A 27,194-nucleotide genomic window follows, 5' to 3' on the forward strand; every position below is an offset into this window, starting at 1 on the left:
GCCGGAATTCTGACAGATGATCTATGTTTGTTCATTCTGTAGTGTTCCGCTGACTAAAGTGCAGTTAAGGACAATACTGGAGCAACTGGATTTTAATTTGCTTGTAAAGTAGATTTTTTTGTATTTCTCAGGAAAATTGAAAATGAATTCTGGTATCTTGTGCAAAACAGCCTTGGATTGCTTTTTGCTCAAAATGATATGTTTGACAGAGTGGGGAGCTGACATCTCTGAGTTTAGCTTACTTCACTCATTAATTTGTGCTACCTGTGCAGCTGAAGTGTTGTGTACTGAAAGGTTTAGGGGCTAAATACCTATCAACCAAAACAATGATACATTCTCTTTCAACGGTCCATTGATGATCTTGGTATTTTAAGGATTTACAAAGCCCATATGAAGACAGGAGAACACAAACTGATTGATGAAGTCATAAATAGAGCCAGTGCAATGTTGAGGCAAAAGAATTTCAACTTAAGCTTCATGACAGAAATGTGAACAATCTTAGCTGCTTATACCATTTAGTAACTCTTTAGAGAGTACAAAAACATGCATCAACCTTTTAGCCCAAGAATGAGCAAGGATTTTATCAGCATAAAATATGTGGGATATACTAGGAACAGTCAGCATGGTTGATGAATTTCTGTGATGTAGATGCAAAAGACAGTGACAACCATTTGTATGAAGCTGCAAAGAGAACAAGAGCGGGGAACATGATAAATCCAGTGAAACGCACGATGAAGTTTAGAGAATGCCAGTTCTTCTGAATTGTGATGGAGTCAAGCCAAGTTAAAAAAAAATCACAGGTAGCTCTGAGACAGAAAGTCTAAGGGATAAAAACAACTAGAAAAGTTTCTTTGGCTTGATCAAGTACACAGATGATCTGGCTCCGCATTCTTTTATGCTTCACATGTTAGAACACATAGTAAATCTACTGAGCTAATGAGAGAAAATGTTGAGTACCAGTAATTAGTGACACTTGGGAGGAGTTTCTGCAAACTCAATAAAGTTACAGGATAAAAGCCAAGTCTGAACTCTTCAGGGAGATGCTACTCCTGAAAACTTAGAGCAACTTTGGTACAAGAGGGAAAACCAACAATATTCATGTTAAAAGCTCTAATATCAGCTGAAACCAGATATGTTAAGACAGAAGAAGAGCTGTTGGCATTCAAGTATGGATGAGAAAAATTTATACACATCTCTATCGATGAGTGTTCATTAATCAGACTGATCAGCATCCACTCAAACAGATATGCTAGTTTAACTCAACCAGATCCAGAATAATTGAACTCAGAGATGCCGGATGTACTTGACGGCTACATGGAAATGGAGAAGTCTAAACTCAGAGGCAGACTAGATTAGATAACTTACAGTGTGGAAACAGGCCCTTTGGCCCAACAAGTCCACACCGCCCCGCCGAAGTGCAACCCACCCATACCCCTACATTTACCCCTTACCTAACACTACGGGCAATTTAGCATGGTCAATTCACCTGACCTGCACATCTTTGGACTATGGGAGGAAACCGGAGCACCCGGAGGAAACCTGCACAGACACAGGGAGGACATGCAAACTCCACACAGTTAGTCGCCTGAGGCAGGAATTGAACCCGGGTCTCTGGCGCTGTGAGGCAGCAGTGCTAACCACTGTGCCACCCTGCCGTCTATTTGTGTACAAGATAGACATCCACAAGAGATCAGAAGAATGATGTCTACATACAATGTAAGTTGAAATACAGAAATACAACAGAAAGAAGAGCTGATTGCTATTGAAGTACCACCCAGAGCAAGCCGTACTGTCGGAACTGATTACTCACCCTACACACAATTAAGAATGATACTATTTCTCATTCTTGAAAGTTATTATTCTAAGTTCCCATTCAACAGGAAGATGAAATGTTTGAGCATTACAATGACCATCTCAGCAGTATGCATTCTGTTTGCTGAACAAGGAATTCCTGAAAGAGCAATAGGTGGCAATGAAACTCAATTAATCTCCAGGAAATATAAGGAATTTGCTGTACAGTAGGAGTTCAACATCATATTTACCTCTGAGAACATGGATTTATAGAAAGACATGGCAAGATGGTCAAGGCAACATTTGTGAAAGAAAACCCACACATTGCCTCCCTGCCATGCTGAGCTGCAAATTTCAAAGTTGACATAAAATCATTCACTGAGTTTCTCAATGGCAGAAAGTACGAGATAACTTCGCCAAGCGAGGTATGGCCTCCAAATGACTAAGAGAACTACGAAACACTTATTGATGCATAGATAAGAGGAGGTTAACACTTCAACAAATATGTAAAATCAAAAATATGTTGTTGAGATGACAAAGTGTGCATGGGGATTATCCAACGGTGAAAAGCTGCAATCTAGTAACAGTTGTGAAACAAAGATTCACAGTTCTTTTTAATCAATGTGACTGGGATAGTAAGCAAATGAAAAGAAACAGAGTGAGTTCATTTTTGACCTGTACCTGAGCTGAAAAATAGGGAAGACCATCAGCAACATCACTAAACAGTGATGCAATGTCAATAACATCACCAGCAAGCAGTACAATGTAGCAAAAATCAACTTAACTGAGTGACATTAAATACAACTCCCACACTGGGAGTGATTACTGCAACATTGTTAGTACTAGCCACTCATCAATGAGAGTGATGAACAGCAAATCCTTGAGGAGACAGTGAGGTCAGCAGATGCTGGAGATCATAGTTGAGTGTGTGTTGCTGGAAAAGCCAGCAGATCAGGCAGCATTTGAGGAGCAGGAAAATCGATGTTTTGGGCTGGAGCCCATCAGGAATGAGGCTGGGAGCCTCGGAGGTGGAGAGCTTTATCAGCATAAAATAGGTGGGATATAAAACCCAACATCCTAACACCTGAGCTATACCATATCTAATGGCTGGAATCTTACAGTGGCCTGAATCACATGTACAGTGGTGGGGAATGTGGCAGACTCATGCAAGACATTCAGTGAGGTCTGTCTCAAAGTGTGAACAACTTGCTGCATCATTTAACTAAGTTCTAACATTGAGGCAAGATTCTTGCTAGGGAGTAGCGAATTGCCTGCTAAAGAGGATTGTTACTTGTCAATGATCTTAATAACTACACATCTTGGCTCATAAATATGCAATTTTCCCACCCTACCACTTGCTGCTAGCAAACTAGATACTGAAAATTCTTGACATAGAAGTTAGAGTGGGTACCTGGCACCTTCAGCTCACCACTGGTTGCGAAGACCCTCCATGTTGTTCACCATACAATAGTGTCTCAGGGCATGAAGCCTTGGGCACTAGGTATATGCACCCTTTGTCCACGGACATTGGCATCTGATATTTGATGACTTCTCAGAATCCTCAGGACACCTCTCAGATCCACTTCTAGGATACTGAGGAAGCAGGTCTCACCTTGCAAAGGCTGCTGCAGGGATACATTGTGCACATGGACGGGCACCTAGCTCACAGAGGTTATGAACTCACAATGGCGATGAGAGCCATTGAGTCTCACATGGCGTCTGCTGCTCCTGTTCCTCCTAGTGTATGTGGACTAAGTTGCTAATTGCAAACAGCTCAGGCTCTCCTCCTGCCTGGGGCTACCCAGTGCTAATGGGGTGTACCTTCCTCAGCCAGGTATAGGGCTGTCCAGTGAAATACTGACCAAATTATGCTCCCAAACTTGCGACCCATGATGCTGTCCCCGAGGTGTGAGTATCTGAGTTGCTGGTTGGAGGGAAGGGTCCACGAGGCCACCTTGCCAATATTTCCTTTGAGGCCTCTGAACCGTTTTCACACAGGATAAGGATGTGGCTTCTGACAGAGTGGCAAGCTTCCTCGCAGGGGCTTTGAATATATTACTAGTACCTGCAAGGGACATTGGGAGGGCAGGAGTCGTGGCTAATGGTCAGACCTGATATGTAATGAATGACATTGATGAGAGGTTAATTGCACAGAGTGGCAGTATGATATTAACTTGTTTAATGAGACATGGATACATCCACATTCCCTTAGGAGTGATCCTGGAGTTTTCCTGTGGGAGACAGGATTCTGCCGTTGTAGCGTATAAGGAGCCTGATGTTGGGCACCTGTCCACCCGTCTTGGCTGCCTCATTCTGCCCTGTTATAGGTTGTTTTCTCTTGGAGTGAGAGAAAGGGAGGGATTGAATGGGGTGACAGTGGGTGACACAGTTGTTAGTGAAGCTCCGGTGGACAATAGTTGGTGAGGTGTCCCGGCAAGTCAGTAGGCAACATAGAGGCCATGAAGGGCTAGTGATCTGAGAGGTCAGAAACAAGAACACGTGAGGGAGGATGTTGCAGGCAATAGTGGGGGTGGCAGAGCATGAGCCATGATGGGAGGTTGGTCCAGTAGCAGAGTCAGCAGAAAGAACTTAGCCTGATTTTCAGTGAAAGTGCTGGCTGTTCCCAGACTTTGGGGTCCTTACTGACATGGGGTGGTGACCTTCAACCAGGTTTCCAGGGTCTAGTGGCATGGCCTCCTTTTCCAGTTCTGGAGAATTGTGAACTCCAGGATATCAGTGCTCAAACTGGTTCACAGTGGTCTTTAAAGCACAAACTACAAGGTTTCTGGTCTTTTGGCAGATATCCTGTTCGTGGTGAGTTGCAGAAATGGCTCGTGGTAGTTGTGGTTGAGAGGATTGCCGTGGGTGTGGGATAGGTAGTTAGTGAGGCATGTGGGTAAGGTATAGCAAGTGATTATGCTTAGGCTTTGTGGCAGGGAACTCCCCAAAGTATTCAAGGAAACTGACACTTAGCTCAAAAAACAAATTTACAGCCTAATGTTTTTGAGGAAATAAAACATACTGGCAAAAGACTCTTAGGATGTTTAGTTTGACTATAATAGTTGCTTGTTAATTTCTTTAAACATTATATAAAGTTAATGATAGGAACAATTATATGGATATATAGGATTCTTAATTTAAGAAAGAACAAGATATGTTATAGTGTGTTATTTGAGAAAAGTTAGGAACAATATTGTTATGTGCCTATAAATCCAGCATGCCATATTATACACTAATATACTATCCATTGTGCACTGAACTACTAATGAATTATTTCACAGCACATAGTGAGATCCAAAAAAAAACACTTCTGGTGTCAGTTGCAGCATTTCTGGCCCAAATTATGATTATTTTGATTATCTGGGACCCCAAGATAATCGAAACAATGCTGATCTTATCAGTGCTCATGGCTTGACTGTTCCTGTGACTCACACTTTCGAGAGGTGAGTGTGCTGTAGATGACAGAGTTGTTGCATTATCATCATTCACTGGGGTAGTGCATTGGAAGTAAAGCTGCAACACTCCCAAAGTCATCACAAATGTGAAAATGTGTTTAATTACTGAATTGCCTAATGTTCAAGTCCCACTTACTCCAGAGATAGAGTCATAGAGATGTACAGCATGGAAACAGACCCTTCGGTCCAACCCGTCCATGCCGACCAGATATCCCAACCCAATCTAGTCCCACCTGCCAGCAACCAGTCCATATCCCTCCAAACCCTTCCTATTCATATACCCATCCCAATGCCTCTTTCTGATCAGGTTGAGTAGAAAAATATTTATAATTCTGGTTAAAATAATGTACACAGGGATCCAAGATGGCGGCGATCTAGGAGGATAGTATTGCAGAGCTCTGCACTGCAGTACAAATGGGACAAACATCTAACCAGCCCAGCCTGGACCATTGCGATATCCTGGGACTCTGGAAAGGTCATGGAGTCCCAGGAAATTGTGAAAAATCAGTTTACCTGGGTTTTTGCTGTCCATGGATGCTGAAGAAGGGAGGAGCTGCATCGGAAGCCCAGCCTGCAGGAGCCTCAGACTCGATTAACTACCAGGCCTTGGTGAAGGTGCTTGTGAAATCTCGCGAGATGTTGGGTAAGCAGGTAGAAGAGAAGCTGACCCCAATCTCTCTCATGCTGCAGAAGCAGGAACAGCAGCTGGGAGACCTGGGAAAAAGGACAGTTGAGGTTGAACATAGAGTTATAGTGGTGGAAGCTGATACCAGTTCCTCTGAGGATAGGACCCAAGCCCTGGAAATGCTGGTCCGTAATTTGCGTGACCAAGTGGATAATCTTGAGAACAGGAGCAGGAGAAAAGAATATTCGAATCATCGGTCCGTCGGAGGGTAAGGAAAGTGAGCGGCCAGCGGAATTTATTGAGGACTGGTTGCTGAAATTCCTTAACTTGGAAGTTGGAATGAGAGGCGTGAAGATCGAGATAGCTCACTGGGTCATGGAGCGGAGGTCAGGTCTGGGTCAACGTCCTCGACCTCTCCTGATGAGGTTTCATCATTATAGAGATAAGGAGAGAATCATGGAAGCTTCCAGAATCCAGGGGAAGGAATTGAAGGCCGTATTGTACGAGGGCTCTAAGATCACGTCTTCCAAGACTTTTCAGCGGTGTTGATCCAGAGAAGATTGAGGGAGCTTGGGATCCAATATTCTTTGAGATATCCGGTGGTGCTTCAGATCACCTTAGATGGATCCATACTTCTCTTTGACATGTTGGAGAAGGCAAGAGACTTTGTGGACAAATTGACCTAATCTGAACAATTTACTATGTACAAATATTAGTGTTGTTTGGGTATGTCATTGTGTCTTCTTTTAAAAAAAAGAGGAAGCCTGGTTGGGGCTTTCTTTTCCTTTTTTTTAATTGGTAATAAACTGGTTTAAACTATGTTTGATGACAGTTGAGATGTGTACTTTTAATTTTTATGTTAAGTTATACCAAACAAGGTCGGGTATTTACCCCTTTTTTTTAAAAGAAGCGTCTTTCTTTACATTGCTACTGCATGGTATATTTTCTTTCTTTTCTGCTCGTGTTTGCGGTGCGGCTCTAGCTGGGAGGAGCGAAAATGGTTGGGATGGCTAGATGCCTACTTACGGGCAGTTTATACCTGGTTTATACCAGTTTATACCTGGTTTAAATACCCGGGCTGCAGCTTTGGCAGTGGGATGGGAAATTGGGTTTTGGAATGGATAATTGCCCCTTTGGACAGGGGGTGAGTTCCCTTATTCAGCGCTGTTGGCTCTTTCTTTGTTCGTTTGCTTTTTCGTTTTTGCTGTGTGTAATCTTTGATAGCTTTGTAGGTTTATTAATTGTAGTGGTTTTAATTTATGCAGCTTTTATGTGTGATGGATCTTGTGACACTAAGACTCGGTGATTTGTGGTTCGCGTTCCTCCTCTCTAGAATTTAAATGTTACTGAAGAAGGTTATGGCTAATGACTTGATTAAATAGTGCACCTGGAATATCAAGGGGAGTCATTCACCAATCAAGAGGAAGAAGGTACTTTTGAGTCTTAGAAAGGAGAAGATGGATATTGCTTTGTTACAGGATGATAGGGAGCATTTGAAACTACAGCAGAATGGTTTTGGTGGGTTTACTTTTCTTCTTTTTGTGTTAAAGAAACAGTGGGAGGTTTGTAATTCTCAAAGCCCTGATAAATGGGGAAGATATGGTGTTTTAAATATTTATTGCCCTTCGGTCCATTCCCTCAAATTTTTGGTAGATTTATTCTCTAAACTGATCAGTCTCAAGTCCCAGCATAAGATTATAGGGTGAGATTTTAACTGTCTCATGGATCCCACAGTAGACAGGTTGCCCAAAGGCCCCCCCCGATACTCTCTGTATACACTAAATAATTAGTGGATCTGTGTGTGGAGTTAGGGTTGGTGGATGTCTGGAGGCGTTTCCACCCTACACACAGGATTTTTGTCAAATTCACACAGATGTCACACTAGGATTGATTTTTTTTCTGACCCGCATGGCAACCCTAGACTTGGTGGCATCTTGTACGATTGGTAATATTACCATCTCTGATCAGGCTCCAGTGTACCTATTGGTTAAGATTAAAGACATTACAGTGGGATCGAGGCAATGACGAATGGATCCCTTTATCCTCAAGCATAAAAAGTTTGTGGAGTACTTTTCTAGGGAATTTTGGGCATTCCTAGACATTAACTCAGACTCAGTTAGTTGCCCATCTGTCCTTTGGGAAACTGCCAAAGCCTATACCAGAGGGTTAGTTATTTCCTACTCTGCCAGTAGGAAGCAGCAGAAGGTTACTTACTTTGACAGGCCCTCGTTGGTCAAGCTACAGAGGATTACAGTGCTGTGCTCACTCAGACAGCAAAGAAGGAGCTTATTTTTGCAAAGCAAAGGTTATACGAGCATGGTGACAGGCCAGGCAAGTAATTAGCATATTTCGCCAGGAAAAGTAGCACCCCTCAAGCCATTACGGCGATTAGGGAAGGGTCTGGGAACTTAACATGTGACTCCAAAAAGATTAATGTGGCAATCCAGAGATCTTACTCTAAGTTATACCAATCTGAGGGTTGTGAGAAGGGGCGGGCCAAAATGGAGTCCCTTTTCAAGGATCTGGAGCTCCCAGCATGACCCCCGAACAAGAGTCTTTTCTCAATGCCTCCTTATCAGAGCAAGAGGCGCAGGAGGCTGTGAAGCAGCTTCAGAGTGGAAAGGTGCCTGGTCCTGACGAACTTCCCAGTGAATTCTTTCAGGAATTTATAAACATATTGTCAGGTCCAATACTCAACATGTTTAATGACTCATACAGCATGATTGTCTCCTGCCATCTCTGAGAGAGGCCAATCTTTTGCTTATTCTTAAAAAAGGGAAGGTCCCGGAGGACTGTGCTTCATACAGGCCCATTTCACTCTTAAATGTGGAGTTTAAAATCCTCTGTAAGACTCTTGCGTTAAGGCTGGAGACTGTGTTACATTCTATTGTTAAAGAGGACCAGACGGGCTTCATAAAGGGCCACAGATCTTCCAATAATGTTTAGAGGCTGCTTAATGTAATTCAAGCAGGTTAATAACAGTCAATACAGGGTTTGGTGATTTCTCTAGATGCAGAGAAGGCATTTGACTGAGTTGAGTGCCTTTTCTGTACTCTGGAGCAGTTTGGCTTTATAAGATGGATAAAGGTTCTCTACAGTGACCCTCTCACTACGGTCATCACCAATGGGGTGATCCAGCAATTTTAACATTTTAACATTTTTAGGGGCAGCCGGCAAGGCTTTTTACGTTGGTGATTGAACCATTGGCAGAGGCCATTCGTAAGGATCCCTATATATCAGCTCTAGAAATGGGGTCAAAATTACATAATATTTTGTTATACGTGGACGATGTCCTTTTTTTGTCAAATCCAGCAGTTTCGGTATCTCGCCTGATACAATGCATCAGTGCGTTTGACATCTTTTCGGGGTACAAGATTAATTTTGCAAAATCAGACGCTATGCCTATGGGTGGTCTTGCGAAGGTGCTAGGTCTTGAGGGTACATATCGATTCCCATTTCAGTGGTCACAGGCGGGGGTTCTGTGTATTTGGGCATATTGATTACTCCAGTTCTGGATTGGCTGTTCAAAGCTAATTTTGTTCAATTATTTGACAAAATCAAACAAAACCTTGAAAGATGGGAGATGCATCCGGTCTCATGGTTAGGTCGGATAGCGCTTATTAAGATGAGTATTCTTCCCCATTTGCTTTACCCTATATGGATGCTGCCCCTGATTTTCAATAAGCAAACCTTCGTGAGGCTGAACGGCTGGTTCATCTCTTTTATTTGGCATCGTAACTGACCCCTCCTTAAATTAGCTAAACTGCAATTGCCTCACAGATTGGGGGGAGTGGATCTCCCGGACATTAAAAGCTATCAGTGAAGGTTGCTTTTATCCTATGTGAGTGATGGAGCCTGTGGGGACCCACTTTCAGTATAGTTAGATATCAAAACCTCCCAGGCAAGGTGCCCCCTTACCAGTTTACTGTTTTTGGACAACATGAGGACAGTGAGGGAATGTTGCCATAAGTTTAGATCAGAGTGGTGCTGGAAAGGCACAGCAAGTCAGGCAGCATCCGAGGAGCAGGAAAATCAACGTTTCAGGCAATTTGGACGATTCCTGATGAAGGGCTTTTGCCCGAAACATCAATTTTTCTGCTCCTCGGATGCTGCCTGACCTGCTGTGCTTTTCCAGCACCACCCTGGTTGCCAGCATCTGCAGTCCTCACTTTTGCCCGAATGTTGCCATAACCAATAGTTATCAATACTGTTAAAGCATGGAGGGCAATTCGGCAGAATGAAGGCAATATTGGCAAAACATCTTATATCTATAATGGATATGCCAGGTTTTCATGTGGGGTTGATAGATTCAGGATTCAAACATTGGGCAGTTAGGGGTATGTCTTGCATGGACGATTTATTTGAGGGAGGCACAATGATGTTCTTTGATCAGTTAGCACAGAAACACAAGCTATCTAACATGGACTTCTTTCATTTTTTTTCAAGTTAGGGATTTCATTCAAAAAAAGACTATACTTTTGACTGATCCCTACAAATCCAACATAGAGAGGAGGGTGCTCAGTGCTAAGAGTACCCTTTCTGTCAGCACTTTGTATCATCAATTTGGGGGGTGCCCCCTCAGATGTGTTTGATCGACTGTGCAGGGTGTGGGAGAGAGAGCTAGGAGTTGAGGTCTCCTCAGAGGCATCAATTTGCAATGCTTTACAGTTGAAGATTGTCCACAGGGTCCACTTGGTTCCAAATCGTTTGTCAAAATTTAAACCAGGGGTGTCTTCAATATTTCCCAAGAACAAGGTCTGTACAGGCACTCTTACCCATTGTCTCTGGTCTTGTGGTAGGTATCAAACATACTGGAGTGCTGTGGCGGGTGCAATGGAGAGGATTTTGGGTGTAAGGATGGAGAAGCACTCAATCTGTCTTCCTGTTGGCCTGCCCAGTGTGTTCCCTGCAGATGCGCATAAGAAAAAACTTTTCAGCATCCTCACTTTCTGTGCAAGAAAGAATATCTTGCTCGGTTGGGTATCTGAAACCCCCCCCGGCCTGTCGGGTTGGTGGAAGATTGTTATGGAGCATATCCCCTTGGACTTTCTCATAAGTATGGTACACCACAAAACTGAGAATTTTTTAAAAGACGTGGCAGCTCTTTTTGGAATACCTGGACACAGATTTATCTGCCACACTAATAAGGGCTTTATATAACCATAACGATTCTATTTTGTGAGTCCAATATCCAGGAAGGAGGAACTACGAACATATGAGGGTCTTGTTTGGCCGAGTTGAGTTATTACAATTTATTAGTTTGTTGTTGGTTATTATTTATTTAGTTAAATAGTTGGTTTTTTTTAATATATACTTTTCTATATATATTTATACATTTGTACATGAGGGCAGATTGGGTTTTCGTTTACTTGTGTTTTGTCTTTGTATTGTTTTGAATTGTATTGTTTTGTATTTGTTGTAATATTAAAATGTCTATTTTTCAATAAAAATATATTTTAAAAAAATATACACACAAGTTTTTTTTCCACTAACAAGAAAAGAACTATTTGTGGTAATTAAACTGTTTTAACCAAAGGAAAAAGAAATTGAATTGCTAATGTTTAATTCTATAACTTAAATTCTATCCTTTTATGAAATGCCTATCGTACACATACAAACAGTCACATGAACAAACAAGACAAGACACAAACCTTATGGTACCAGCCTGGATTATAATGATACTGATGCTGGTATGTTTGGATTATTCCCTCTCACTAGTCTCATAACAAAATGCAATGTTTTTGTACAACTCACAATGTGCTCCAGTAACTTGTTTCTAAAATTGCAAACTTCTGCTAACACAGTTTCCTTAGTCTAAAGCAGTATCTTGTGGACTACTGTCCAACTGGTGTTTATAACATCACAATCCATTAGACTAAAGCTGTGTGAACGTTTGCAGATCATTTGAAGCCTCTTGATCGCCTTGGCACATTTTGTTTTAGAAACATCTGTCACCTCAAGAATGAAATCCTTGTGTTGCTCTAAAACGAAGTCAAAAAGTGTGTTGCTGGAAAAGCACAGCCGGTCAGGCAGCATCCAAGGAGCAAGAGAATCGACGTTTCAAGCATAAGCTCTTTATCCAGGAACGTGCTTGAAATGTCGACTCTCCTGCTCCTCCAATGCTGCCTGACTGGCTGTGCTTTTCCAGTAACGTTCTTCTTGACTCTGATCTCCAGCATCTGCAGTCCTCCCTTTCTCCTTGCTCGAAAACTAAGTTTGGCGTAAAGCATGAAAGGAGTTGACCGTCTGTCTTTTTAAATAATGGACGAGATTTGATTAAAAAGTTGTTGCTGCCACAGGTCCTTCAACTTTTCAACATGATAATTGATGCAAGGTGTTAAAAAAAGGGAGTGACAATAAGTTGGCCAGTTATAAGGTCACAGTCAGCAAGTTTTGAGGTATTATAATATCTATATAATTAGGGTAATATTGTGAAATATAAAAGTAATGAGGGAACACAAAGTAGATGTGAGGCATTGATTGCATGTTGTGGAATCTTCAGTATCATCACGGCACTTGGATTGAAATCCTTGTCTTCATTATCATCATCATCATTGGCTATCACTCGCAGACAAGAATGTCTCTCTTCCACTCTCAGGGTGAGTCCATAGGTGGCTGTACAGACTGATGCAGCTACCACAGGTTCTGTTACACTTGGGGCAGGTGGTGGTCATGGTGTGGGGTGGGTGGGATATTGGTATAGCTGCGCACCCCTTTCGCTGTTTGCGCCTAGCTTCTGCTTTTACCCAATGGCAAGTCTTGAGGTGCTCGATGTCTTCTCAGATGTTCCTCCTCCATTTTGGATGATCTTGGGGCAGGTGCTGGTGGGAGTGCTGCACTTCGCTAGTGAGGTTTGTGAATATCATTGAAATGCATCCCCTGTCCACCTGGGGCTCGCGTGTTGTTTTGAAGCTTGAAGTGGAACAAAGTCAAAAGCATGTGGTATCTAAATACATGTCACTTTCAAGTTTGCCCTCAGTATCAATTGTATTAATTTTTCAAATCCCTGGTTCAGAGGGAACAGATAGAAACATGATATTGAAGTAATGATTTGGTCTTTGTTATGCACCTTGATGATAAAGGTCTAAAAGCACTAAGTAACCTTTTATCATTCCTACTTGCTTTCTTAAAAGAACTTCAGTTCTTTTAATCTGACTTCCAAGTGTCATGAATGTGGGTCAGTGCAGAATGAGCAACATTAAAATATAGGTACCATTGGTCACAACTGGATGAATGACACTAGAGCACCTTGAATATGGGTTATTGCAGGATGAACTAAATCAAAGCATTGCTGATGTGAATCAGTGCAGCATAACCACATTGAATTTGTTTAACATGTTTACTCTACTTTTTTTTAGTACATTCTTATTTCCTTTTATTGCAAGTGTTTATCATGATGAAAAATAATTGCACACCGCAAGGAAGCCTTTTCCAATATTGTACACCACAGCAACAAAAACCTGACAAGAGCAGGATTCACAAGCTATTTTTAGGCAAATCTCCTACATCAGCTAGTGGGAAAGGGGGAAGTATTCACTCTTCTTGATTTGTCAGCTATCATTTTCAGCAACTTGTCAATGACAAGTTCTCCCTTATTTTAGCAGGTGTCCCACCTTCATTGACACTGATAAAGGTGCACATTCACTGATCAGCATGACCACAATATCATGAATAGAAATGCTCAATTAAACAACTCATTGGAGGAAGAGCCTCCAAAAATGTCCACATCATCAATGATAGGGGAGCACAGCACATCAATGCAAAAGGTAAAGCTACAACATTCCGAATAATCTTCAGCTAGAAACGCAGAGTAGATGACCCATCTCGTGCCAAGCATCGCAGATGTCCGTCTTCAGCCAACTCGATTCACTCCATGTAATGAAGTCACTCAGACATGGGCTGCAGCAATTAAGAAGGCAGCTCAATATCAACCCTGAAGAAGGGCTGATGCCTGAAACGTCGATTCCCCTGCTCCTTGGATGCTGTCTGACCTGCGCTTTTCCAGCAACACATTTTCAGCTCTGATCTCCAGCATCTGCAGTTCTCACTTTCAGCTCAATATCAACATCTTAAGGAGATACTATGAATGGGTAATAAAACCTGGCCCAGCCAGCAATGCCTACATCCTGTGCATGAATGTTTAAAAATTGCCATGTAACTAAGCCGTGAAAAGGCAGCTCCACTGTACCATTGTTAAAGGATTGAAATGGGAGGGAAAGCCACCACTGACCTTAATGTCTCTCTCTGTCCCTATTCTTGATAGTGAGGGATTGTCAGCAGCACCATTGCCAGGAGTTCCATTTTCTTTCCCACTAAAAACTACCTACAGCAGGAAGTAGCTGACCAATTTTGCTGCGCAGATATATTTCTACTGCCATCTGACTGCATACAATTTTTTTCCAGGTAAAGTAACTGCACATTAGTAATTTTCCTCTCTAACCTATATTTTATTCTGGCATTGTCATCTTCCAATACAGTCTCCCAGTTAATTATTACACATTCCTCATTCTATTCTTCCCTCAATTAATATTTGCAATTTATTCTTCCTATTCTCTCCACATTTTATTCTGGCTTATCATTTTTAAAACTGACTTGAACATTCCCATTCTTTCCATTCATACCCAAATGTCCCCATTGTCCCACTATACCTCAGTGGAGATTTTATGCAAGATTTTGGCATTTCCTTTGTCTGTTGCTAGGAACTGATCTGAAAATTCATTACCACTGCATCTCCTGCTTGGTCCTGTTGCCATCCCTGGGATAGAACATTACAGTGGGAGGGAATGTCTGACTCTGCAAAGATGTTGTGAGGATTCCCACTGGGAGTTGACTTCCACCTCTTGGAACAGCAGCCAGAGATGCTGTGAGACAGTGAAATTGTAAGGAATGGGGCTCGGAGGAGGGATCATTTTCATCTGCAAATACTCTGTTATTTTACATTATGTTTCCTCTGAATTGTTCCATTTTTATAATCTAAATTTTCATTGAAATAATAGAAAGACAAATCACCAGCATCTGTGATCTACTTACCACAATTTCAGATTTGCTGATCTTTGTGTATATCACAACTTTCAGAAGGTAAAAACCTGAACCATGAAACAATCCACGGGTTACCATGCAAAACATATGAGACAGTGCAATTCAATCAGTTCTCCTTTCAAAGTTTTTTGCCTTCCATCTGGTTGTCAGCCTCATCATATTCAGTCAATCACTGACATTCAGAAGCACCATTAGTGTCATCATTGACTGGAGCTTTATTATTGACTCTGTATCACTTGTAGATCAAGATGACAAAATTGACAACAGTTTGGATAACAAGAATGTACAATAGTCATTTTAAACTATAAAACTATTCAACATTACTTGCTCAAAGTCTGAGGACATGAAATGCTTCCAGAAACACAATTGACACTCAGGAAAATTGCTTAGTTCTCCAATCAAAAACGTCAAAATTCTTGGTTCTATTACCTAGCTTTAGGCGTTATTCCTTGGCAGGCTACTTTAATGTTATCTGAATTATAAAATTTTAAATAGATAAATGACTTTATTAAAATAGGTTGAAAAATAGGTTAAACTTGAGTTTAACTAGTTGGGGAGGGGTGATTCCAATGGTGATAACTAAGCCTAATAATAAATGCTTAATGGGTTGAATGGTCTATTATTTGTTTTCCTATAAATGTTTTAACACATGGGATATAAATATCACAAGGCACAGTTCAATCAATATTTGCCTCGCGACAGGAATAGAGAAAAATCTTACCTGTTGGAGGCACTCATTACTGAGGGTAATGTCTCCAGTTGTTCAGCTGTGACTACAGTGAATGTGGAGGACAAAAATGTGGAATCTTTTCATTGTATTTGTGATGTTATATGCTGCACAGTTTAAAATTCAACCCTTAGCGACAGTCAAACAGTACTGCATCAAAATTAAAATCAAGTAATTGTGAGAAAGGCACTGATGATAATGATAAGTAAGAATTATTATGAGCAATAGAAATAAATGATTTGATTTGATGTAATTGATTTGTTTGCAGGATTGGCTCAATTAAAGTCAGTCACTAGATTTCAAACTGCATGGACTGAAAATGGTTGTGTGTGATTTTAATCTTAGACCATAAGACCATAAGACATAGGAGTGGAAGTAAGGCCATTCGGCCCATCGAGTCCACTCCGCCATTCGATCATGGCTGCTGGGCACTTCAACTCCACTTACCCGCATTCTCCCCGTAGCCCTTAATTCCCCGAGACAACAAGAATCTATCAATCTCTGTCTTGAAGACATTTAGCGTCCCGGCCTCCACTGCACTCTGCGGCAATGAATTCCACAGGCCCACCACTCTCTGGCTGAAGAAATGTCTCCACATTTCTGTTCTGAATTGACCCCCTCTAATTCTAAGGCTGTGTCCACGGATCCTAGTCTCCTCACCTAACGGAAACAATTTCCTAGCATCCACCCTTTCCAAGCCATGTATTATCTTGTACGTCTCTATTAACTCTCCCCTTAATCTTCTAAACTCCAATGAAAACAATCCCAAGATCCTCAGCCGTTCCTCATATATTAGGCCTATCATTCCAGGGATCATCCGTGTGAATCTCCGCTGGACACGTTCCAGTGCCAGTATGTCCTTCCTGAGGTGTGGGGACCAAAACTGGACACAGTACTCCAAATGGGGCCTAACCAGAGCTTTGTAAAGTCTCAGTAGCACAATGGTGTTTTTATATTCCAACCCTCTTGAGATAAGTGACAACATTGCATTCGCTTTCTTAATCACAGACTCAACCTGCATGTTGACCTTTAGAGAATCCTCGACTAGCACTCCCAGATCCCTTTGGACTTTGGCTTTACGAATTTTCTCACCGTTTAGAAAGTAGTCTGTGCTTTTATTCTTTTTGCCAAAGTGCAAGACCTCGCATTTGTTCACGTTGAATTCCATCAGCCATTTCCTGGACCACTCTCCCAAACTGTCTAGATCCTTCTGCAGCCTCCCCACTTCCTCAGTACTACCTGCCTGTCCACCTAACTTCGTATCATCGGCAAACTTCGCTAGAATGCCCCCAGTCCCTTCATCCAGATCATTAATATATAATGCAAACAGCTGTGGCCCCAACACTGAACCCTGTGGGACACCGCTCATCACCGGCTGCCATTCTGAAAAAGAACCTTTTATCCCAACTCTCTGCCTTCTGTCAGACAGCCAATCCTCAATCCATCCCAGTAGCTCACCTCGAACACCATGGGCCCTCACCTTGCTCAGCAGCCTCCCGTGTGGCACCTTATCAAAGGCCTTTTGGAATTCTAGATAGACCACATCCACTGGGTTTCCCTGGTCTAACCTACTTGTCACCTCTTCAAAGAATACCAACAGGTTTGTCAGGCATGACCTCCCCTTACTAAATCCATGTTGACTTGTTCTAATCAGACTCTGCTCTTCTAAGAATTTAGAAACCTCATCCTTAATGATGGATTCTAGAATTTTACCAACAACCGAGGTTAGGCTAATTGGCCTATAATTTTCCATCTTTTGTCTTGATCCTTTCTTGAACAATGGGGTTACAACCGCGATCTTCCAATCATCCGGAACTTTCTGTGACTCCAGTGACTCTTGAAAGATCTCAACCAATGCCTCCGTTATTTCCTCAGCCACCTCTCTCAGAACTCTAGGATGTATCCCATCGGGGCCAGGGGATTTATCAATTTTAAGAGTTTTTAGCTTTTCTAGCACTATCTCTTTTGTAATGACAACCATACTCAACTCAGCCTCCTGACTCCCTTTAATTGTTGGGATATTACTCCTGTCTTCCACTATGAAAACTGACGCAAAGTACTTGTTAAGTTCTCCTGCTATTTCCTTATCTCCCATCACTAGGCTTCCAGCATCAGTTTGAAGTGGCCCAATGTCTACTTTTGTCTGTCGTTTGTTTCTTATGTATTGAAAGAAACTTTTACTATCGTTTCTAATATTACTGGCTAGCCTACCTTCATATTTGATCCTCTCCTTTCTTATTACTCTTTGTTATCCTCTGTTTGTTTTTGTAGCCTTCCCAATCTTCTGATTTCCCACTGCTCTTGGCCACTTTATAGGATCTCTCTTTTTCTTTAATACATTTCCTGACTTCCTTTGTCAGCCATGGCTGTCTAATCCCTCCCTGGATAATCTTTCTTTTCTTGGGGATGAACCGCTGTACAGTGTCCTTAATTATACCCACAAACTCCTGCCATTTTTGCTCTACTGTCTTCCCCGCAAGCCTCTGCTTCCAGTCTATTTTTGTCAGTTCCGCTCTCATGCCCTCATAATTACCTTTATTTAACTGTAACACCATTACATCCGATTTTTCCTTCTCTCTTTCAAACTGCAGACTGAACTCTACCATATTATGATCGCTGCTTCATAAGGGTTCCCTTACTTTAAGATCTTTTATAAAGTCTGGTTCATTGCAAAGCACTAGGTCCAGAATAGCCTGCTCCCTTGTGGGCTCCATGACAAGCTGTTCCAACAAGCCATCCTGTAAGCATTCCATGAATTCCCTCTCTTTGGATCCACTGGCAACATTATTTACCCAGTCCACCTGCATATTGAAGTCTCCCATGATCACCGTGACCTTGCCTTTCTGACATGCCTTCTCTATTTCCCGGTACATGTTGCGTGCCTGCTCCTGACCACTGTTAGGAAGTCTGTACACAACTCCAATTATGTTTTTTTTTATCTTTGTGGTTCCTCAGTTGCCACAGTTGATATTAGCTGAGGCTCATACATTTAGTTTTCTATCACAATGACAGCTTATTGTTTCATTACAAAGCTCTGTCAAGAGCAGCATACTGAAGCTGCCTAGAATTTGGAGCCTGTTTGCAGGCAACCTTAGAATTTAAATTTCATGTCATCATTTATTACTGTATGTTTACAGCCAATGGAGATTATATTAAAAGGCGTCACAAAATTAATAGCTGGTGTTGGAGAGAGATTTTGTCACTTTGTCATTTCAGCTGTACAGCTATTTTATGGCGGTAACAGCCTGTTTTCCTATCAAAGATACAAATATTGGGCGTAGGATCGGGCACCACTGTGGCTCATCTACCAGTGCACAAACAGTTCAGCTCCAGATTAATACAATGCTGCATGGATCATGCATTGTTATCACATTCAAATTAGATTTTGACCCATGACATGCTGAACAGAGAAAGTAACCTGGGAAATTTACTCCGAATCTTCAAAATTGCCTGTGGTAAAATTTCAAATTATGTAAACATCATCAGAATCCTATTTGAGTTTCAAAATGAAGTTTCATTTTTTTAAAGAAAGTATACAGGTTTTGCCAAAATTTATTTGTCAACAAGATTTGTCTGTTTAAATCACTCTGTCTGTAATCTGGGGGAAGTTGCTTGCTGAAACTGCTGATGGGCCAAAATCCATTGATGTTTGATCCTTTCACTTCCACTGTTACTGTGTTGCCAACTTCCCATTTCCAGTGCAGATGAATGCAGGAGGGAAACAAGAGATGTGCTTGTCTTTGCTACTGAATATACGTTGTCACATCCATGCATGAAAGTCAGGTTTAAAGGGCTGTTTTGTGAATGTTACACTATCTATTTTTTATATTACAGGGCCATAGTATACTGTCAGTGGATTGACAACCTCCATGAGACCAGAAAAATACTGTCTGTCTCAGGTCCATTCAGTGGTTTCCTGAAATGGATACTGTGTCACCTAACAAGAGGAATTGTTAAACGGGAAATGTACGGTCAAGGTATTGGTCGCTTTTCAAAGGAAGAAATATATACCTTAATGGAGAAGGATATGCGATCACTTTCTGTGATTTTAGGTGAGATGAAAGCTTATTTTGCTGTGATGTGCTGTATGTTTCACAGTCATAATCCTTGTTTGAATACAACCCGCATCTCCATTGTTTATCACTCTTCATTAAGAGAAACAGTGTTACCCCATTTCAGACCCTTTCCTTCAATTTGTTATACGTGAATCTTAGTACTAATCAAAAACGTCTATTACCTAGCTTTAGGCGTTATTCCTTGGCAGGCTACTTTAATGTTATCTGAATTATAAAATTTTAAATAGATTAATGACTTTGTTAAAATAGGTTGAAAAATAGGTTAAATTTGAGTTTAACTAGTTGGGGAGGGGTGATTCCAATGGTGATAACTAAGCCTAATAATAAATGCTTAATGGGTTGAATGGTCTATTATTTGTTTTCCTATAAATGTTTTAACACATGGGATATAAATATCACAAGGCACAGTTCAATCAATATTTGCCTCACGACAGGAATAGAGAAAAATCTTACCTGCTGGAGGCACTCATTACTGAGGGGTAATGTCTCCAGTTGTTCAGCTGTGATTACAGTGAAAGTGGAGGACAAAAATGTGGAATCTTTTCATTGTATTTGTGATGTTATATGCTGCACAGTTTAAAATCCAACCCTTAGCGACAGTCAAAAAGTACTGCATCAAAATTAAAATCAAGTAATTGTGAGAAAGGCACTGATGATAATGATAAGTAAGAATTATTATGAGCAATAGAAATAAATGATTTGATTTGATGTAATTGATTTGTTTGCAGGATTGGCTCAATTAAAGTCAGTCACTAGATTTCAAACTGCATGGACTGAAAATGGTTGTGTGTGATTTTAATCTTAGACCATAAGACCATAAGACATAGGAGTGGAAGTAAGGCCATTCGGCCCATCGAGTCCACTCCGCCATTCGATCATGGCTGCTGGGCACTTCAACTCCACTTACCCGCATTCTCCCCGTAGCCCTTAATTCCCCAGACAACAAGAATCTATCAATCTCTGTCTTGAAGACATTTAGCGTCCCGGCCTCCACTGCACTCTCAACTCTTACAGCCTATCTTGACAATATATATTGGGAAATTATTCTAACAGCTCCCTAAGCACCCTTTGCTAAGACCCAATAGCACCACAGTATAGCAGTGTTACAGTTCATGCATCATAGTATGCTAATACTGCTGTGTAATACAATGTACAACTGGACAGGAAGTAGCTTAATTTACTGGATATTACATTACAATATTCTCGTGACATGTATTGCTGTCTAATATCTGCTTTACAGCACAATACACTGATTTTATTGGTCAGTTAAGTACAGTATATTGATTAGTTAAAATGTGGGTTATTCTATAAAGGTATTCCACAATAGTGTAATGTATCCATGATATGTGTATGAGTGAGAATAATAATTGACAAGTATAGTGTATATACTAATCAAAAATATACTGTTTACTCTATTTTTGTAATATTAATTTAAAGCAATGTGTAGACCTAAGTTTTGTTTTCGTTTGCATTTTTGTATAAAAGTCTGACAAAGATTGAATATGCAGAATGTAGAAGGAGAGAATACTTAAAAAGACAATCAGTCTGCACTGCCTTTAAATGTTTTGCAATCACTCGTTCAAGAGTGAGATTACCAAAATGGTCTGTGAATAAGCCTGTTTCTATCTACTTTTCTAAGAAAGGAGTCTTTAAGGATGGAGTTTGGAAGAAAGCAGGGTGGGAGAAAGTGGGAAGGAAGCACAAAACAAATCCAAATTGATCTGGTCTAATGTTTTCAGGTGATAAAAAGTACATTATGGGTCCAAGGCCTTCCACAGTGGATGCTGCTGTGTTTGGGCAGTTGGCTCAGGCCATGTGGACACTGCCAGGAACCAGGCCAGAAAGGCTGATCAAAGGTAAGAAGTTATAAAAGTTATAGGAATGATCTCCACAACTTAAGCAAATTTTCCTTTCTCTGTTGAACTCACTCTTTTCCATGTCATTTAAAGCATGAAGCTGCATATCATCATAGGGACATAGGAACATAGAGCACTTAGGAATAGCAATAGGGCTTTTGACCCTTACAGCCTGCTCTGGCACCCAAGATGATTATAGTTGTGGTCACAATTCCATTTTCCAGTCTCCACTTGTTAATCCTTGCCTCCTTTGTCTATCAAAAAATTGTCGCTCAACCTTGAATAAATTCAATGAAAAAGAAACAAAACAGAAACAGAAATTGCTGGAGAAATTCAGCAGATCTGGCAACATCTGTGGAGAGAAATCAAAGTTAAATTTCAAGTCCAGTGACCCTTTTTCATCACTAATAGCAGCTTGGAAAAGATGGTATTTATACTGATGACGTGGTTGGCAGGGGTTGGGAGGGATGGGAAGTGTGGGTGAACAAGTGGAGATGGAGCCCAAACTGAGAAAGAAAATAAAAGGTAGGCAGACAACTGGACTGTTGATAGTAAGCCAGAGATGGAGTGAAGCTAGATAGATGATCATGGAGGGTATCGGTAGTTGAAAATGAGTTGGCTATGCTGAAAGCAACTCATATCATGACAGGACCTGGGCTGTAGGGGTGGGTGATAGACATTTTCATGCTCTAAAATTGTTAAACTCAACATTGAGACTTGAAGGTTGTAGTGTCTCTGCATGGAAGATGAGATGTTGCTTTTCTAGCTTGTATTGAGCCTTGCTACAGCACTGAGGCAGGCCTGAGATACAAATCTAATCTCCAATGAATGTAAAGTTTCTTCATAAGATTATTTCTTCAATGAGGAATGAATCAAATGCACTTTCTCTAAATGGCTTCTCATGTAATTATATCTTTGATCAAGTAAGGGGACCAAAACTATATACAGTACCCTACATGTGATCTCACCAAACTCTGTATAGCTGCAGTGAAAGTTCCCAGCTCATTCCATCCCCCTTAAAAATAAATACTAACATTCCAATTGCCTTCCTAATCACTTGCTGAACCTGCATATTAGCTTTTTATTATTCATGCATCGGGATGTCTAGATACCTCTGCATCAGAATTCAATGAACAATGTCATTGGGATGATGGATGAATTTGTCCCCAAGTTTCCCTGGAAAAATTCAATCATTGGGGCAACCAGTGGGATAAAATGTGACTTTGCTTGTGGAAGGAGCAAAATCCTTGAGAGATTTCTCTTCCAATCACAGATTGGTTCTCGCCTCTCGTGGTGCTGATCGATTCTGTCATTAGCATATCAGAAGTAAAGATAGAGGAGAACTAGGATGTGATTGGAGAAGCAGCGAGTGAGATTAAAAAGAAGTAAGTGAGCAGGCCAGGAAGACTTTTGCTAGGGTTCATGGGGCTGGGGCCTTGACTGTGACAGCTGGAGGAGCATGGGTTCAAAGGAAGATGCAAGGAACAGGGTGCAATGCTGCAAGGGGTTGGGGAGAGGAAGATTGCAAAGGATGGAAGATGAGAGAGAAGAAGGCTGCAAAGGGATGGCTAGAGAATGTGACTGCAAGAATTGAGGGGGAGACTGCAACTTGGTGGGAGTGGACAGACTCCAAATGAGTAGAAGAGAGGGAGACTGCAAGGTGGGGTGCGCATAAACTCCATTGTACTCCATCCATCCAACATACTTGTCATGGTCAGATAGCAAGTCTGTGAACTAAGAATGCAGCCTTTTAATCTTTGTTTCATCTTAAAAGTAATCCTCAGCAAAACTTTATGGTTTAAAGTTTTAAACAAGATTAAAGGTTAGTTTATTACACATAAGTATTGATGAAAGTTACTTATGGAGAAATGGTAAAATTTTTTTTATTTGGTAGAAAAACCCTTTGCATTTCATGGGATGTGGGCATCATAGCTAAGATGAATATTTATGGCTTCTCCCTAATTGTCTTTGAATTGAATAGTTTGATAGGCTATGTCAGTGGATTTCTTCATTTAAAGAACATTCATGAACCAGATGGGTACTTATGAAAATTGATGATAGTTTCCTGGTCGTCATAACTAAGGCAAACTTTCAATTTCAGATTTTTAAATTTAATTTATTTTCCACCACTGTTTTGATGGGATTTGAACCAGATAATTTCTTCTAAGCCACTGGATATTCAGCCTGTGATGTTACCACTGAGTTTCCATCTATCCCATCTATCCCATCCCTACCCAAATAATTATTATCCAAAATACAGATATAAAGTAAGTAAGGATAAAAATAACAAATGATATTATTGCAGGTGCAGGTCACTTGAAGATGTTCTTTCTGAAGTGAATGTATCGAAATAAAGTCAGATTCGGCAGATGTGATAATCTCCTGGAGTTGAACAGTTTGAAGTGTACACAGGTGTACACGGTATGCAGAACAAATTCAGGGAGTTAGTGAAGGCTCCGTTTTTCACTTTTATTGTCCTGCAGGGTGAGCTTTTTGCACCCTGGTTCAGTACAACAGTCCTTTCCTGGGTTCTGTCTTTGACTTTGATGCCTTCCTCTGTCTCTCTGTTGAGAAGCAGTTTAAGTTTCAAGGTGTCTCTCTTCTGCTGTTCAGATATTTCTCCTCTCATGTCCTCAGCCCTATTTTATCAGAATCAGTCTAAAAAAATGTTCAAACATTAGTCATTAGTTATATATCATTGTCCAAACAGCAAAGTCAATTATACCTGAATTCATTGTGATGTCCCTCTGTCTCTGGTCAACACTGCAGAAACGGTGTTTCTTCATAATGTTTGAACCATAACGATTGAGGGTTCAATAAACAATTTTAGCATTTTTGAATTATTTAATGGTCCTTTATAATTGCCTATAATATGGTTTGATTGTCTAATTCAGCTATAGTTTAATCCACAAGAGAGATTTTGTGTGTTTTTTTGGGGGGAGATATTTTGGTTGATTTCGTGTGTCTATTTTAAAGACAGATTAGTTTTCTTTACGGAATAGGTAAGTATACATTTGTGATACATTTAATTGTATCCCTTTTTAGGACCTTTACCTCCTGCTGACAGCTTACATTTTTAACCTATCTTGGTGTTGTCAGCAAATGTAACTACAACATACACTCATACTTTACAGAAAAGGCCCTTCGGCCCAAGGAGTCTCACTCATCAAAATTATAGTACAATCTAAAGTAGTCCCACTTTCCCACACTCGGTTCATAACCTTGAATGAAGAAGCCGAACGTGTTATGTCATGACATTCAAGTCATTCAAATAAATAGAGATTTGTTGTTTTAAGAAAAAGATTATATAATTCTTTACATTTTAAAATAGATAATTATTGCGTCATAAAGATACCTCATAAGATATAGAAAATACATGGTAGGGATCTCAGTGATGAGAAACCCAAAGCTAAGAAATAATCACACCGAATAGCAGAAGTATGACTTTGGGCCCTGTTCTGTCTGATATCATTGGTGTAATTTTAAGGCCTCACAGCAGTGATGTAAATTCAGGAAACTTGCTGTTGCATGTTGTAGTGATTGGAACCAGGTAGATCTTATTGATGATGAGATCCTTGATTGAGGTTGTTAACCTGGTTCTGGATTAGTGGTGCTGGAAGAGCACAGCAGTTAAGGCAGCATCCGAGGAGCAGTAAAATCGATGTTTTGGGCAAAAGCCCTTCATCAGGAATAAAGGTAGAGAGCCTGAAGCGTGGAGAGATAAGCTCGAGGAGAGTGGAGGTGGGGAGAAAGTAGCATAGAGTACAATAGGTGAGTAGGAGAGGGGATGAAGGTGATAGGTCGGGGGCGGGGGGAGGATGGAGTGGATAGGTGGAAAAGAAGATAGGCAGGTAGGACAAGTCATGGGGACAGTGCTGAGCTGGAAGTTTGGAATTGGGGTGAGGTGGGGGAAGGTGCAATGAGGCAGGCACTGAGGAAGCAAATGTGGCTGTGGTAGTGAGTTTGTTTCAGGACATGGTTGAAGAGCTTCAGGGCAGAGGAAATTACTTGGGCATAGCAGTGGGAGAGGGACTCCCTGAGATTCTTGTAGAGAGAGGAGGAAAACTTCTTCAAGGCAGGCATCCTTGCAAGAGGATTCGCAGTAGAGTTAACCTGGGTCAATCAGGAAGCCCTGGCTGACCAATATGAACAAAGGATTCAGAATCTCCTTAGTTCAGGGACTGACTGTGCAGAAGTATATAAAGGCTGACTTGGTGACGGGATACCGGCCTCTGTTTAGCGATTTTGCATGGGATAGGAATGTGGTTGTAAACTGATGAGGATTTCAAGAGCATTTTCATGGAACCACTTTAAAGAGTCAGGGAGATTCTGACTTAGTATAAAAATACGCATAGATCACTTGCATCCAACTTTTTTCAATCTTTTGCACTGAAAAGAAACTGGACTTTGATCATGGGCTTCAATTGAAACTTATGAGAAATTTGTTGGAAGTGAAGCCTTTGGTATTTTGAAAAGAAAGTGACCTCAAGTGGTAATACTAAGTCATAGCAAGCAGTTACTCTATCATGAAATTCTCAATGTGGCTATAAGGTGGCGCTATGGGTAAAATATCTTTGCTTTTCTCCCTTGCTTTAAACAGCTTTCATATAAATGTTCTCCTTTTGCACACTGATTGACTGACAGTGATCTTTGTAAATTATAGATTAGCTCTACTAACAAATGGTTGAGAAAAAGAATATATTAGTAGCAATCATAAGGTGTACAGGTATTTTCATTTAATGTATTTTATAAATTATTAATAAAATGCATTATTAAAGTGATGTTATATATTTTTAAGATAGTGCCTTAATTCCAACAGCTCTATGCAACCAGATAACTCTCACAGTAAGGAGATAATTGTGACAAAAGGAAAAATCCACCCTGAGGATGTTCTTTCCTTTCTGATTATTTTACAAATAAACTGAGATATTTCCTTTCCTCCCCCACGTTTGCCTTCACCCCTCCATGGCCCTATGGATCCCTGTCCCGAATCCACTTGCTGGGGTCTGCCTTGCTGAGATGGAACCCTGGGCCTAATGGCACCATCTTCTTCACTGCTCTTGTCGGCATGGCTGATTGATTGATTGATTGGCAACTGCCAGAGGCAGGATTTCCTCTCTGTAGGGCAGAGACTCCAGCTCAATCCAATTAAAAGCCTGATGGTAGTGAAATGCCTGTGGGGTAGGTTGACCTTTGGTCCTAGTGGGCAGGGTCTGCTATTCCCTGTCAATGTAAGGTCCATCAACTGGAATATTGCTTTCAACTCTGGACACCACTTTAGGAAGAATGTGAAGGCGAAAGAAATAATGTGGTTTTTGCCTCCAGCACAGGTTATCTTACCTGATGCTGCAATGCTTATGCTATCCATTATCTTGAAAGAAATTGGGCATGGATAATATGGTATTGAAGATATTAACAGACGTTTCATACATTAATTTAATACTATCTATTATTATACAAATATTACATATGCAGGCACATTCTAATTGTTGGGCTGATAGGTGGTTATCAGTTTAAAAGAACAGTGTGCTTTTAATAGCATGTCATGTTTCAAGTGGTCTGAGTTAAGACGGAGCCTGACATCTTTATACCCAATAGCAATACACCCACAGGTCACATGATATG

General features: G+C 40.9%; 1 protein-coding gene across 3 annotated transcripts in view; it reads left to right on the forward strand.

The window, feature by feature from the left end:
* Positions 1-27,194, forward strand: part of faxcb (failed axon connections homolog, metaxin like GST domain containing b) — a 67,384-nt gene that overhangs the window by 35,463 nt on the left and 4,727 nt on the right. For all 3 annotated transcript variants that reach the window (XM_072554846.1, XM_072554843.1, XM_072554853.1), the window contains 2 exons: positions 19,472-19,689; positions 21,453-21,569. In XM_072554846.1, coding sequence (XP_072410947.1) covers positions 19,472-19,689; positions 21,453-21,569 — 335 coding nt within the window. The remainder of the gene's footprint in view (positions 1-19,471; positions 19,690-21,452; positions 21,570-27,194) is intronic.

This window comes from Chiloscyllium punctatum, chromosome 3, assembly GCF_047496795.1.
Source record: "Chiloscyllium punctatum isolate Juve2018m chromosome 3, sChiPun1.3, whole genome shotgun sequence".
In the NCBI taxonomy this organism is placed as follows: domain Eukaryota; kingdom Metazoa; phylum Chordata; class Chondrichthyes; order Orectolobiformes; family Hemiscylliidae; genus Chiloscyllium; species Chiloscyllium punctatum.